Source organism: Gavia stellata, chromosome 4 (assembly GCF_030936135.1).
Source record: "Gavia stellata isolate bGavSte3 chromosome 4, bGavSte3.hap2, whole genome shotgun sequence".
NCBI classification, from domain to species: Eukaryota; Metazoa; Chordata; class Aves; order Gaviiformes; family Gaviidae; genus Gavia; species Gavia stellata.
The window spans coordinates 850,151-866,208 of record NC_082597.1 but is presented as its reverse complement, the minus strand read 5'-3'; the positions used below and the strand labels follow the sequence as shown (position 1 = coordinate 866,208).

The window sequence follows — 16,058 nt, the reverse complement described above, 5'->3', positions numbered from 1 at the left end:
GTTCATGAAACACTTGTCTCATGACTTTACCCAACAACAAGCCTGCAGCATCTCAATTTCTGGAGAAACAGCACTTGTGGTGCCATCTACTCATTCCAGTGTGTCAGATGACAGATCATATTTATTCTCCTTGGCCTGATGCCACCTGGGATTCTTCATCTCCAGAAGAAAGAGCCAAGGTATGTCCACAGATCCGTGGATGCTTTATGAAGGGCCTTGATGAGAAAATAGCAACTTTTTCTTGGGCAAAACCTTCTCTGAAAAGGCCAAGACCATAACAAAGTAGAGGTTATGACACTTATCTTGGGGAGGTCTGCCTAACTTCTGTACTGATTATATACGATCTGGATAACCTCACCATTAGACCCTTTACTGGACCTCTGAGCAAGTCAGACGATAGCTGCATACCTCTGAAGTAGAGTTTTAGAAGACTCAGTCCATTCTTGCCAAAAATTCAGTTCTCTAGGGTTTTTTTTCATTTGTTTTCCAACTGGCCTTACAGCCTTCCTCTCCTTCAAGTCCTGGAGGAGCCTCTTCTGCACCCACCTCCAGGGCTGCACTCTGAGCAGACGAGTAAAGAACCCCAAAACCCAGCAGCATCCTTCCGTACTCTGCCGCGAATGGGAGAAAGCAGCGTTAATGTCATTAATGAGAATGATATTAAATGCCCTCTTGAGCACCTGTCTCCGTAATACTGCTTCAAGAAGATGGCTATTTCAAATGGCCAGTTGCTCCACGGCCTTGAATTCTGGCCTCATGTTTCTCCCTCAGAGGTATTAGTTGAGAAAGTCCCATAAATCAAGCCGTGTTGCAGGGACAGCTGGCCAGAAGAAGTTGCAGGAATTTTCCCTGCTGCCAGCACCTGCAGGCTTGGAGCTACGCTTCACCACCCTCAGAAGCGCCTACAACCACGCCGGAGCAAAGACCCTGCGCGGCAGGGGCTGCAGACAGCCGCTGCCAGGCAATGCGCAGAGGTGACGGAAGGAAGAAAGTTCCCCTGCTAACAACGAGAGTTCCCTACCCGCAGATCGCAGACAGTCCCGTCCCTGCAAACTGGCACAACCGCTGCTGAAGGACCACACCGGCTTAAACCACGGTGCCTCGGAAGCACCCACCACCACCGAGCTGCCCTGGGGGAGGGCACTGCAATAAACCCCCCCCACGGCTGCACTCCTGAATCGAGGGGCTCTCACAGTCCACATCTTACCTACTTCTTGTGCTCTCTGCTATCCCTCAAACATCACGTTAAACTGGGAGGCTGCAGGTGGAGAGCAAGCTCCTGCATGTTCGAACAGCGCAGCATCGGAGTCGGCCCCAGGTGAAGCTCTCCGAACAAAGCAGCTCAAGCAGGAGTTGGAGCTGCTCCTTGAACGCTTCATTCTGACGAGACACAAGTCCAAAACATACGGCAAACCTCGAGTTCATGCATCAGCGTTTTAAAAAACGTACAAAACCCTGACATCCTCGATGGAGAGGAATTTCCGAGAGATGCAACATTTTTAAGAGATACTTCTATAAAATGAGAGTTGTCAAGAAAACTTAAGGTGAAAAGAAGAGAATCAACATTCCCATCCTCTACATGAATATGACGTTAAAGTGACCTCCATTGCCAAGACTTACAGAAGAAAAAACCAAACAGGGATGTAAAAGAAAGATGGTAAGGTTAAAACAGTAAGGATGCAGATCATTATGTGAAACGCGCAAAGCAACCTTCAAACACAGCCAAAAACCAGTCCAAACAGAGAGGAAAACAAAAAGTTAAGTAAAAACATGGACCAGAGTCAAGACAGCTGAGAGAAACTTGGGAGAGCCTGGAGCCAACGACAGAAGAACAAGAAGTTTAATTTATTGAACCAGCAGCAGAAATCCCCCACAAAGAGTCACACACTGCTGGGCTGCTAGAAAGAAAGGAGCGGGTTAGGAGAGACAGGTCACGGCTTCAGGACACGGCTTCAGGACACACAAGGTTTGTTTGCAGTGCCGCTGTCCCCCTCGCCTCCGGCCGCCCAGAGCCGCGCCGGCACGGCACCTCCGCCGGCACGGCTGCCGGGGCAGGACACCAGGGCAGCGCTTTTGTTTGCCAGCCACGCTTCACAGCACAGACATGCAGGCCAGCCCAGCACGGCCTCTGCTTTACGGAACGTTTTCAAGGAAATCCTCAGTCGGGACTTTATGCTTTCCCATACACGGAGACACGCTCGTCGCGCTGAGCTGTCAAGGAAAGTGGCACTAGAATGGACTGGAAAATTAAAAACACACGCAGTGACCAAAACCAGCCAGGGTTTATCCTAGAACTGAAGTAACAAAAACATGAACAATCTGCCCGATGCCTCAGAATCGCTTTTTGTTCCCAACTCATTTTTAAATAAATAAAATTACAAATAAAGGTGTTCCTCTGACTCAAAACCATACGACAATCCAGCAGAAGACATTGACAGGCAAGCGCTGGCTGCAGAACACGCCCGTCAATTCTCCGATACGCTCCCAAGAAACTTCAAGAAAAGAAATCTTCTTTGGCTTGCCTGTACTCAAGTCAACTTTAAGATGTCCACTGATGCCCACGGTCCACAGCAAGGGCTTGCAGCCCAGCTAGGGCTTTCAGCTGACACGACACCAGGCTATCTTAACTCTCCTGGTCCAGCCGGTCCCCCACAGCTGAGCCCCTCTGCCGTTGGCTCTACACCCATGGGAACAGCAGTGACTCAGAGCTGCCGGAGCCGGTCCAGCATCGCCTGACCCACCCCAACACCCGCATTTCGGGACAGTCTTTCTGAATCGATCCCCTTCCCTGACGGGCGGCAGACTCCCACCCCACGCAGGGGCAGGAATGGCACAGATACATGCCCGGAGGAGAAGGCGGCTGGGGAGAGAGGAGATGGGTAAAGCAGCCAGGCTGGGAGCGCTCCCGAGAAGCTCCCAAGATGGGTGCTGGGAGCAGCGCAAGCTCCGGGACAGGACTGGACCCATCACTTGGGTGTCTGCTGACCCTGACCAGAAATGGGCACAGCAGACGCAACACTAATGTCTTGGAACACAAGTTGGACGGCTATAACCCCAAAAGCCAAAGGCCAAGTCCCTCAAACACCCCTCACGCCCAGACTCAAGCTGCACAGCTCTGCAGCCGTGCTCAGCATTTCCCCCTTCGCCTCCAGGCTGACAGCTCCAAATACGCTAACATTTTGCTCGGTAATAAAACAAATGCAGAGTTGATGTAACAGTATTCCAGGTGTCGGAGATGGAAGAAGCTTGCTGAAGCAGTCCTCCTTTAGCCAAGCTCCTCCGGTCAAAGAGGCAGCTCCGTGGCTAGGAAGGAGGTCTCAGATGCCAGTGGCACGAACACTCTTTACAGAGACCTTCCTCCAAGCACGACACAGAACCCCAGAATTTCAACCCAGCACCTTGCTAAACACACTGGGCTACATCAGACCGTATGGCATGAACTGGTTGGACTCGATGATCTTACAGGTCTTTTCCAACCTTAATGATTCTGTGGCACTTACACGCTCAAGTACTTGCAGGTGTGTGTCACCGTAGTTACTGCTTAGCCAGCTAAATGTATTTTAATCTCCTCGTCATGCTGGGCATACAAGCCCGCCTGAACCAAGCACCCTTCCAGAAGCGAGGGCCCTGAGCCGAGCACGACGGCGGAGGCGCAGTCCTGGCACAGGGAGTGCGGCAGTCCCAGCTCCAGGGATTTGGGAAGCCCGAACCTCAGCCGTGTGCCGTGCCTCCAAACACGGGCACTCCAGGCTGCTCTCACCTGCTGGAGAGCAGGGCTCTGCCCTGCTCCCTCAGAAAAGTCTCCCATTATTATTACAGAAAACTTAATTTTGTTCTAGAGCAAAAAAAAGACATGTTGATGTGGTGCTTAGTGACAAGGTTTAGTGGTGGACTTCGCAGGGTGAGGTTTACAATCGGACTTGATGATCTCAAAGGTCTTTTCCAACCTAAACGGTTCTACAGAAAGAGCTGAGCAGCTCTCCAAATCATTTTTGTGCTTTAAGATACTGGTAACTCCTTTCTCCCAACTTCATATCAGCTGCAAAAGTTAACAACATATGGTTCTCTCCCGGCTCATTAAGGGAGGCTATAATTAACATCTATTCCAAAACCTGCTACAGTGGTGCCGTACTACCCAACCCTCCCCTGCGCAGTTTTGCATAACTGGTTGTTTACATCCTTCAACCTCCAGCTCATAAAAGCATCAACGCTCCCATTGCCACCGCTTTCTCCTGCGCGGCGACAACAGCGTCCCTCGCTGAAGCCACCGCCTGCGTCGGGGGAGACACGGTCCTCAACCCCTCCTCTGTCTGCAAACACCCGCCGCTCTATCACACTGCCAGTGCTCAGCACGTATCTGCCAGGGTGATGGCCGCGATTTCACTTCAGAATTCAAGCACCTCTCAAATGGAGAAGGGCACGATCGCTCCTCGCCTTTTAGGGGAAAAAAGCGCTGCCTATGCCCACAGTCAGCACAAACTCCACGGACTCCCCGTTATCACAGCCCGTACAGCTCACTAATCTTGATTTTAACCGCATCGTCAACCGCGCTGTAGCTGTCCCAAGGAATGAGGCTGCGATTTCCTTACCCAATTTAACATCTCAAATAGATCTAATGAACAGAAGCCATCATACTAAGACCAGCTGCCCAAGTTTAATCTCCAACACGGGCCAAGACGGTGCACACAAGGCACAGATTTAATTGCCGCAGCCTGTGCCGACGCTTGCTGCGGTGTGTCTGTCGATTGGAGCTGGTCCGTGCCGTAAGGCAGCACCTTCTTTCCTAAGCTTTCCTACTGTCACCGCAGGTATTCTCGTCCACATAAAGACCTAACACATCACTACACGTAGCGTTTAAGCTCCTTGCCTCATTGATAACCCATAGGAGTCACTCCTGCAGATAATTACTGCATAAATCAGCACAGGTCTCATTCTTCTCATTAGGAAGGTAAACTGGAGCAGTCTATCTTTGGTACAGCACACTTCACCACGTATATTGTCTGACCTCCTTCCTAACTAGGTCTGCTAAGTTCACATTTATCTCATCCAGGAGCTTATCTCTCCTGGTTTCTAATCACCTGCCTTTCCAAAGGAACCCCTGCTGTACCAGTCCAGCTGCTGGCAAAGTCCAAAGTGCCATCCAACGTGCTGCTTCCTCACTGACAACGTTCATCCTGCACGGCTCAGATGATGTGCGAATCCACGAGAACCACTATTTCACTCATTTCTAAGTACAACCCATGACGCAACCCCTCGCGGGCACCCCTGCTGCCACCGTAGCCGCTGCTCCAGAAGAAGCTGAAGCAAACAATTGTCCTCCAGTTTCGCCCCGTCCAGCGCTGAACAGAGATGTTGTGTTCGAAGGCGAGCACGGACAGTATCCCCACTCTCCACTCGGCAGCAGACGTGGCAGCAGCTGTGCTGACCAACTCTCCCACCCCCGTGCTCCCACAGCCCGTCGGGGTGACCCCCAGCCATGCCGGAGGGATGGCCGGCACGGGGCAGTCGGTACAGGCAGAGGCGCAGGCAGGAGGAGCAGGAGATGCACGCACTCTGCGCGATGTTATCTGCCCAGGGCTCAAGCTCCTCTCGCTCACCTTGGAGAGGTGCATTTCCAAGTTCACCATTTGAACGAGACAGCTGAAAACCTGACAGATGAAGACGGAGGTAACCAGCACCGACTGCCGCAGCCGTACTCGTGCACTGCACTGGGACGCACAGCCGTGCTGGAGCGGTACACACCGGGGGTGTTGACACGAGCATGTTTATGCTACAACAACTGCCGGGGTGTTACAGCCAAAGGGGTACCCGGTCCTAGCACCATGCCTTGAAAATGCCTGCCGGTTCTCCACGTACCCAGCACTCCCAACAGCCTGACCAGGAAGTCTTGCGTGTAATTAATTCACTACAGGCTTTTCCAGGTTTCAATTAACAGACGCACATCTCTGTTCTCAAAACATTAATCTGCATGAGTGCAGGTATCTAAATCAAAACCAAACCAAGAAATATGAGGGTAGGGTCCCTAAAGCAAGGTCAGAAGTCTTTTCCCAGTCTAAAAGAGCAATGTTATCGCAGTTTTGGAATGGAATTGACTTGGAGGCTGCCGAGAGGACCAGTGTGCACAAGGCCGGACGGCGCTGCCCACGGAGGCAGCGTACGCAGGCAGAGGGACCCAGACTTGCCCCAGGGTCTGCAAGAGGTATTCCCCTCCATCCAGAAAGCCGAGACCCAGCGGTGCATCACGGTTGCAATCCCTCAGATCAGAAGCTGTCCAAGTCCAGGGCAGGGTGAACTGGTCCTTCTCTCTCGGCTTTGATGCCAGAGCAGTTCATCTTTGGAAAGGGTGCAACTCCGCCAGATGGAACAGCGCGGTTATCTGGGCAATCAGCACATTTCGGAGACCTCTGGTCTGGGGAGGAAGGTGCCCTACAGAGAAGAGGTAAGCAGCCTGACTAGCTTTCTGCACCACTTCCTACTGCTACCCACAACACAAAAATACGTCTAAAGAATAGAGACAGAGAGACTCGGTTTTTCCTCCCCAAAAAACTTCCTGCTGCATCGTCTTGATCAAAAAGCATTCAGAAACATAAAAATAACGTGCAAGACTATCCAAATCTCAGTTACAAGGCAGCAGCAGCAGCTGCCAAATATGCAGGCTGTTCCCTGCAAACCGACACGTGGCACTTTTGAGCCACACCATAAACAAAAACCGATTTGAATCGGTGCGAGAGAAAGGCCTTTGCTCCTGGGAGACGAAGGGCCCTCACATGCTGCTCTTCCACATGCCCTGACCTCCACTGTCTGCCCCATCTCACCAACCAGTAGCTGCCAACACCTTCACCAAACCCTCTCTGCCTCGTTTTTTCCAGTTGCAAAACTGGAAGGGATGGACATACTTTGGATATTGGAAAGATGCATTCCTAGAAGCAGGATGATCCCTGCCCCGAGGCGCTTGCAGGCTCTCAATGCCTGGTTTGATGTAACAAGAGTATTTAGTGGTCAAAAGCTTTACAGCCACAAAGAGGAAAAGACAAGCAGCCCAGCCCCGGAAGGCTTCATGCCACAATCATGGCAAGAGGTGGAGAGAAAAGATCCCCCGGCTCAGCAGTACCACCCCACCGCTCCTCTGATCCCCCCCCAGGCATCTTGGGGTAACCGAACTGAAGGGGTTTTCAAGGTGAACACCTCCTCCTGCCCTGGCTCCGCAGCGGGAGCTCCCACAGGGCGCACGGCTGGGCAGCCTGGGGAGCTCCAAGGCACATTTCTACCTTGGGCCAAGTCGGTTTTGTTTGTTTTTAGCGTCCATAAAACCACAGCTGCTTTTCAAGCCTAGCATCCCAGCACCAGAAACGAGAAAATGCAACTTGCTGCAAACAAAGTCTTCAGATTCCTGCTCAAACTGAGATAAATACGAGCTCAAGTGAGAGAAATAAAAAAGAAATTTGCAAAATTCTCACTGGCAGTAAACAAAACATTACTAACAGTTAAAGAATCTGGTTACAACATATGTTTTAGACTGATGCTTCCTCCTCACGTTCACCCACTTTGCCGAAACCGTGACACAGGTGTTACGCAGCCATGTGAACACCAGCTACGCTCTCGGTGACGGTCACAACAACAAGAGCTTCTGGCAATGAAATCCAGCGGCCACGGGAGAGCATCCTCACAAAGGGGGAGAAACAACTAGACCACAGCATTAAAGCTTTTGTGCCAATTTATCCTGCACAGGTATTGCTCCCGGGCCAAAACGACTCATCCCACACTGATATAAAATACATTTATTCCCCCATGAAAAAGGAGTATCACCCAAGATGCAGTAGAGAGAACTTTCCATCTTGTCTCAAGCGACATTGCAGGTTTACGACTGCGGAGGTGAGCCTGTGGAAAGCTTTACACCGAGATGCTTCCTGTGCCATATTTAGACCGTTTCAAAGCATCATCCCACTCAGTGACCTTTGGGAAACGGAGCTGCCGACCGCATGAGACAGCCGCAGGGGCTCCAGCTGCCCCGGCACCTCTGGGAGAGGCTGCCGGCACACGTCGACTGAACCAAGCACCGGCAGCGACAGGAAACAGCCGCAGAAAGAGGTATGGGGTAGGGAGAAGTGGTGGTGGGGAGAGAAGAGACACCTCGCTGTTCCTGTGCAGACAGCAGCCCGGCAGGGAATGGGCACCCAAGCAAGGCCCAACGCCAGTCAGCATGCCACGTGCGCAGCCGCAGCTCGTGTGCAGGCTAGCAACGGGCTCACCAGACCCTGCAAGCGCAGGAAGGTTTCAGAAGCCATGAGACGATCGCCCGGCAGCGCCCACGCAGGCGCTGGCATGCCCGTGATGGCAGCAGAAGACGCTGCTGGCCCGACAAGCAAGATGGACTCGCACAGCCATGAAGAAACGGCGGCAGAGTCCACATGGCACAAATGATGGCTTTCAGGGCCTGCTGTCTCACGAATCTTATGTCGACCGCAGGATTAATCTCTTCTGATCTACAACAGTACCTCAAGGAAACTGGAAGTGCTGAGACCTACTGAAGACAGGGCACTGCTGCACTAAACCCACCAACCTATCCATCAGACCTGGCGCTGGCTGAAGGAAGATCTAATCCCATGTCAATGTCAGGCATCCGACTCCCTGGTTTTTGATCCACAGCACACAGAGCTTCTCTTCCTGGGCAAAAGTTCAAAGAGAACAAGACAAGTATTAATAGAGCATCTGGGATCAGAGGAGCTGCAGTTCCCAGACCAACCGGTGCGGCTGGGATGCTGTGGCGTGGGGGCTGGCGGCTGCCAGGGGTAGGGTGACCCCCTTCGACAGGCAGCCAGACTGATGGCTGCAACATTCTCTCGTTTCACGCAGCCAGGTAACCGGACAGAAGGCAGGCAGCTTTGCACGTGGCGTACACAGGGATTACATCCTCTCTTTCCGAGGTCCCCTCTGCAAATATTTATATAGCAAACAGAGCTCACTGTTAGCAACCACTGGAGGCATTTCAACGTATAGGGGTTTTCTTGCTAGATGTGCGCGTTACAAGAGCCCGGTCTGAGTCAAACCGATGAGTCACTTGGCCAGGTCCACGCACGACAGAGCGAAGCGTATTTTTACTGCCAGTTAGAAATGCCTCCCACCAGCGAGAGCTGCATGGACATCTTGCAGCAGCAGAGAGCCTGGCACTCTCAGGCTGAAAATCAACTCAAAACACAGGTGGGACAGTAGCAGGACAAGCCGCGAGAGCTCTCCTCTGCCCAGTGGGTTTACTTCAGCTTCTCTGGCTTTCAGCGTTAGCTCCTCACTCCAAGCACAGGCTCCAGCTGCGCAGTGAAAGTGTGAGAGGCAGAGGAGCTGCGAGCACCTCGGAGGAGCGCAGGACGCATCACGCCTGCGTCCTCGTTCCTCAGACCGTCTGCACGGGGCCTGCGCCACCAGAAGCTGCGTCAAAGACTTCACGGAAAGAGACAGCACCAAGCACGGAGGCAGTTTCCTCTCAACATCCACCCTTACCTCCCACGGAAGCTCAAAACCAGAATTAATGTGCCCAAACCCCAGCCCCGACTGCGGGAGCAGTGAGGCACTCTGAAGGAGCTATGTTTCAGTACAGCACGAATACACTGAACGTAGCACGACACTCCAGTCTGCTCAACTGCAAAGGAATACGGAAAATGCTGCAACCTCCCCAGCTCAGCCGAGGCCTCTGAGCAGCCTCGCCAGCCTCCATACTAGCCCCTACCCCCTCGCAGAAAATCAGCACCCACCCCGGGCTGTCCGGGCCTTGGAAAGCAGCAGCAATCTGATTTTTGGATCAGAAACAGCAGGGTTGGGGAGGGCTGGACAGCTGCAAATTCGGACACAGCTAGAAACAGCAGCAGATCATCAATGGCTTATTCAGAAATGCATGTATTCTAAATCCCCCTTTTTTTGTTTGTTTGTTTTCTAAATCCCCACAGGGAAGGGGCCATGCCTCGTTCAGTGCTCCGTATAGAAAACTCTAAGATAAGCCCTTCATCCATGCTAAACATGTTTTGAAACTGAGCTGTTCTGGACTCTCAGGCCACGGGGGATACACAGAGAAAAAACCTCCCGGATCCCGAGGCAAAAAACAGCCAGAAGTCCTGGCTTTGCAAAGCAGTCATTTGTCTGCATCAACGATAAGAGCCAAGAGATTTAAAAACATCCATTTACAGAGAATAATGTGAGCAATCATGACACAATATGACAAACACTCACATATGAAAAGACCCATTTCTTGCTGCTGGGGCGCATTTAGCTCCATACATTTACCCGGAGCCCCGGAAGCATGCAGCCCCCTTCCCGACACAAGCGCATGGACGCAGGAGCTGGCTCGGTGCACAGCAGCTGTGGCTGCAGTCACAACCGACCGGGGCACACGAACATCAGCGTCAGGCAGCCGCAACTCCTGGTGAGACAGCTCGGCTCGCTGTAGCGTGTCGGTGCTCTGCTTCCCTGGAAGCAACCCCTGCAACCCAGCGGCTCAGCACACCAGAGCGTGGCTTGCAAAACCGGAGGAAAAGCGACTGGATGCCTGCCTGACTGCCAGCCCAGCTCACGGTCACACTGGCCGGCTGGAGGATCTCACGCTGTACCGCAAAGACACCACCTTCACAGCCAGACAACGCGTTTCTTGAAAGAGTTAACGGTTCTTTTTCACATCCTTCCAGATGAGCAGAACGCCAGCAGAGACGCTGCTTCCAGAGGTCATCGCGACTCTGCGTCACGAGTCTGCCTGTGACGGGGAGGACCGGGCCCCTTTGGGAAGATAACGCTCCGCACCAGGAGCAGACGCCGACTGTAAGCCCCAGCAAACGTTGCGGGCACGCCGGACTCCACCATCACAGCACCCAACGCCTCCAGGCAGCCCCACACTGGCTCTGCCAAACCCCGCTTGCTGCCTCGCTCAGCCCTCAGCCCGTCCCTCTTGCTTTCAGTTTTGTTCCCACAAAAGTGCACTGAGCTACGTTAACACCTTACAAAGAAAGGCTGAGAGAGCTGGGGTCGTTCAGCCTGGAGAAGAGAAGGCTCTGGGCGGACCTTATTGTGGCCTTTCAATATATAAAGGTGGCTTAGAAGAAAGAAAGGCTTTATACCAAGGCCTGTAGTGACAGGACAAGGGGCAACAGTTTTAAACTGAAAGAGGGCAGGTTTAGATGGGACAGAAGGAAGAAAAGTTTTACAGTGAGGGTGGTGAGACACTGGCCCAGGTTGCCCAGAGAGGTGGTAGATGCCCCATCCCTGGAAACATTCAAGGTCAGGTTGGATGGGGCTCTGAGCAACCTGATCTAGTGGAAGATGTCCCTGCTCATGGCAGGGGGTTGGACTAGACGACCTTTAAAGGTCCCTTCCAACCCAAACCATCCTGTGACTCTACCTCTGGAGATGATGCAGAGCTACCTCAGGTCCCACCACCCCTGCAGACCGTCCCCTTTCACCGTCCCCAACTGCAAACCCCTCCCTGCCCGACCATTAATCCTACTGGCACACAAACTCCTCGGCAGCCACAGCACCTCATCGCATGCAAACATGTCTCTGCTGCACGCACACGTCCGGCTGCGGGCAGAGCAGAGCCCCCTCCCTGCCCGTGCCAGGGGTCCCATCCAGCTCTCCCGGGCTGCTGTGCGGGTCTCCCCCCACCAGCACTCAGCCCTGGTTTGTTTACAGCTGGCAGGGAGGTGCCGGCACGGCATGGCCGCGGCAGAGCAGCCTGCCACCCAGGCTACGGTTCTGCAGAGACTAACCCAACCTGTAAAGCAATTAGTCACCTGCAGATGAGAGCGGCGTGCCCTGCCTCCAAACTTTATCTAAAGTCCCTGTAGGGAGGGGAAATGTGAAAACAGGACAGCACGCGGGGAATAAGTGTTGCCATATTGATCCCAAAAAATGAAATAACTGGCATCAGTCAATCTTCGCATCCCTAGTGGACGGATCCTCGGGGATGCTCACGAGGGTTTGGCACATCACTCAGACACACGTCTTACTTCAAACCGCCTGTCACACAGCTTGGGAGAGCACTCGGGCACCTGCAACCTGGGATGGGGAAGGGTTTTGCTCAAGCTGTCGCTGGCCAGAACAGACATTTACAGGGTGCTGGCCAGCGTCATTCTCTGGCAGAGGATGCCCCGACTCCTGGGTACCTCACCCCGGCGAGGTCACTCGTGACTGTGTTATCTCAGCAGCAAAGGAGGCTCGGGCTCTGCAGTGGACGGTCCCCACGGTGTCCCGGACACATCTCCCCACCTCATAGTTTTGCCGTGCTCGAGGAAGACAGCTGCATGTCTTCTGTCGACCGCCTCCGACAGAGGTGCTGAATTCTCTGCCGTGCCAGCAGCCAAGGGCAAAAAGCCCCCCTGAGTTGTACAAAGCAGAGTAGATCACAGCCGCTTCCTACCACGGGCAAACGCTCTTGGCCGCAGAGTGACCCCCGCGGGCCCCAAGGCAGTGCCGAGGTCTCCATCCGCCGTCACGGGGAAGCAGCAGCCCTGCAGACCTCGGGCAGCTCTGCTCAGCCGAAACACAACCTAGGGAAGGCCTGCAACTTTCAACTACATCGCTAATTAAAACCGGACTCCAGTCTAAAAGCACTTTGCTGGGAGCAGAGCTACTAACACCGTACCTGTGCCTTCTGGTTCGAGGGCCTCTCAAACCTGAGGCCGGCGGCTGAGGGCAGGTAGGCCCAGGGCAGACACAGACACATTTTTACTGGGACACCGGACAAGTGCCACAGCTGGTGGCGGCTTTTTATGCTGCCAAAACCCACTAATGGCTTTCAAGTCAAGGCTGGGTGTTTTGCCAGGGTCCGTACTAGCCCAAACACAAGCGTGTTCAGCTCGGTCCTCTGGCCTGTATGCTACCGATGAGATTTAAAATAAAAGAAGTGAACAGTTAATCAGAGGAATGCAAGTCATTAATTGTGAGCTCTTTCCTTTCTAATGCCTCACTGCAATTAATCACTTCTCCTCGGAGCACTGTCCGTCTTCCCCAAACACGTCTCAGATGATACTAGGAAGATGTGTGACATTTATTGTTCCCTTCTGAAACTCAGGTTTCAGAGTCTCAAGACAAGGAACACAAGACCATACACAAGCTCACCCGCTCCATAAGGCCCACCGTACCCGATCGGTTACTGACCACTACGAACCACCACCAGTTTTACGCTGTAATATCAGCCGCAGCTCCACGAGGGAGGCCAAGATGAGCAAGAGGGTGCAGAAGGAAATGCTCAGAGGCCCCAGAGACAGCACTCAGAAGCGAGGCGAAGACGCTACAACTGCAAAGCATCGCCCCAACCCTCCATTCACTCCCGGAGAGGCCGATGCATCTGTCCCCAGACAGTGCAGCCCTGGGCAGCCCACCTCCCGCAGCTCTCCCAGGCAGAGTCCGGCCTGGAGATGGCCCAAGGGCACAGCGGGGGGAGAGAGACACTCCTTCCCGCTCCAATGCTACGGGACACTGGGACACCGGGAGAGGACACCTGCAATAATAATAATAAAACACTCCACCACGTGATCAGACATTACTCGGAAAACACCAAAACTCTCATCCGGCTGCCTGCTCTCCAGCCCAAATGCCTTCCCAAAACCAGACCTTTAGTGGAGCTGCACTGCCCAGAGCTCCTGCCTTCGCAGGGGAGCCCCAGTCTGCTCTGGAACAGGAGAGACACAGGACCAGTGACGGGAGGTGGGATCTGCACTCAGCATCGCAAACGCTCCCATCCGTACGACCGTGCAGCCGCTCTGAACGTTAACTAAGCTCTCAGCCTCAACAGCTTCCCATAATAATCAAACCCACAGTTTAACAGGCACTGCGTGGAAAAGGATTCCCTCCCATCAGCTCCAAGCGCACACTTAAAACAATTCCAGCCAACAGCTGCTGCTTCTGTGAATGTGCAATTTGGGGAAGAGATGTTCTCGGTGTGTGTTCTGCAAGAAAGTCCTTATTTTAAGTAAACCTAGCCTCGTTTATAATGCTGACAAAGCTCATTTTTACCAAAACCAGTCGGGTGCAGGAAGGCAGAAGAAAGCAACATGGAAAGAGCCCCCGAAACCCAAACAAATCAAACCCCGCGACCAGGACAACCAACCCCAGCACCTGAAGATGAGAACGGACATGGGCCGAGGACGAGGTCTTTAAACAGACCTCTGGGTCGGGAGCCTCCGAGGCAGCGGTGTGAGACAAAAGCCAGCCCGGCACCGAGCAGGGCCCGACCTCGTCCCCGTCCGAGGGGGTTTTGGGCCGCTCGGGGGGAGCCGGGCTGGGAGCAGCCTCCGCACCACATGCCAGCGAGCGGAGGGCAGGGACCCCCCACCCCAAACCAACGCAGCCGCCGCATCCGGAGAGGTGACGGCTCGACGGTGGCGGGAGGGCAGCCTCTAAAATTACAGAAACTGTAATTTAGGAGAACCACGCACAAACGTTTCTGGCTGCCGGTGAACGGGCAAACGCCCGTAAGCCCCGGGGACGGGGCAGCAGGAGCCGCGCACACCCAGCGTCGGTGCTTCTCCCCCGGCCCTGCCATGAGGGGCTTCACGGGGGGGGAACCAGCCCGGGGTAAGCGCCCTGCGCCCGGCCCGGCGCTGCCCGGTGCTGCCCGCGGTCCCGCGCCCCGGGCCCGGCCGCCTCCCGGGGTGGGCGGGCAGCCCCACCGGTTGAAGGACGGCGGCAGCCACAGCCGCCCCGCTGCCCGCCGCCCCGGCCGGGCCCCCCCCCCCGCCGCCGGGCCGCAGCGGCCGCCCCCGGTACCGGCCCCGGTCCCGCCCGCGGGCCCGGCTGGGCGCCCGCCACGTCGCGCGGGCGCGGCCCGCAGTCCCGGCCCGGGCCCGCACCCACGGCCGGCGCGGCCCCGCGTGGGCCCGTCCGCCCCCCCACCCCCCGCGGCCCCACGCGCGACGCCACCCGCGCCCCTCCCCCGCGGCGAGTGACAGCGGTCGCGCCCCCGCCGGCCCCGCGCCGCCGCTCACCGCGCTTGCCGGGGTCGTAGCCCACGAGGACGAAGTAGTCGGCCAGGCGGGCCATGGCGGGGGCGGCGGCCGCTGCGCCGCGCTCCCAGCGCTCACAGCCTCGCCGCCGTCGCCGCCGCGCTCCCCGCCCGCCCGCGCTCCCCGCCGACCGCCGCCATCTTGGCCCCTCGCGCGGCCGGCCCGGCCCGCCCCCACTGCGCCTGCGCCGCCGCCGCCGCGGGGGGCGGGACGCCGCACCCCATTGGGCGCGGCGGGAGGGGGCGGGGCCGCGGCCCGGGGGGTTCCCCGGGCGGGGCGGGGGGGGGGGGGCGCGGCCCCGCGCTGGGCGCGGACACGCGTGTGCGGGGTCCCCCGGTGTTGGCGGCCCCTCCCGCGTGTGCGCAGCCAGGCGAGAGCGGGGACCCGCGGTGTGCGCGGACACGCGTGTGCCGGGGCCGCCCGGGTGTGCGCGGAGCCCTCGGGTGGGCACGGCCACGCGTGTGCGGGGCCCCCCGCTGTGCACAGCCCCCGCGTGTGCGGGGCCCCGCGTGTGCGGGGCCCCCTCGGTGCGCACGGACACCGCCCCCCCGGTGGGAACGCCCCTCCCGGGTGCTCAGCCCCCCCACACCCCCCGCAGGGCGCACGGCCCCCCCCGTGTCCGCAGCCCCCGTGTGTCCACGGCCCTCTCGTGTGCGACCCCCCCCCCCCCCCGCAGTGGGCATGCACCCCCCATTTTGCACAGCCCCCCGGGAGTACACCCCCCAGGGTGCCCGGGTGGGTACGGCCCCCCCGGGTGGGTACGGCCCCCCCCAGGCACACGCGGCCCCCACGCACGTGGTCACCCCCGAGGGTGCAGAGCCCACTGGGTGCCCCTGGTCCCCAGGGACCCCCGCCCCCCTCAGCTGTGCACGGCCCCCCCGTTACGCACGGCCCCCACTGGTGTGCGCAGCCCCCCCGGGTGTGCACCCCCCCGGAGGGACGGGATCCTGGGACACGGTGACCCCGTCCCCCGTGGGGTGCCGGGACACACACGGGGGGGCTGTGCAGCCGCTCACCCCCGTTGACAGCGGGAGATGCCGCAGGGTTCGGTGGTCCCATGAGGATGGGGTCCCGAGC

The 16,058-nt window shown here is 56.4% G+C and overlaps 1 protein-coding gene across 1 annotated transcript in view; it reads right to left on the bottom strand.

Annotated features, from left to right (window-relative positions):
* Positions 1 to 15,018, bottom strand: part of SBF1 (SET binding factor 1) — an 85,241-nt gene extending 70,223 nt beyond the window's left edge. Inside the window, exon 1 of the mRNA XM_059817078.1 lies at positions 14,964 to 15,018. Coding sequence (XP_059673061.1) covers positions 14,964 to 15,018 — 55 coding nt within the window. The remainder of the gene's footprint in view (positions 1 to 14,963) is intronic.
* Between the last annotated feature and the right edge of the window lie 1,040 nt (positions 15,019 to 16,058).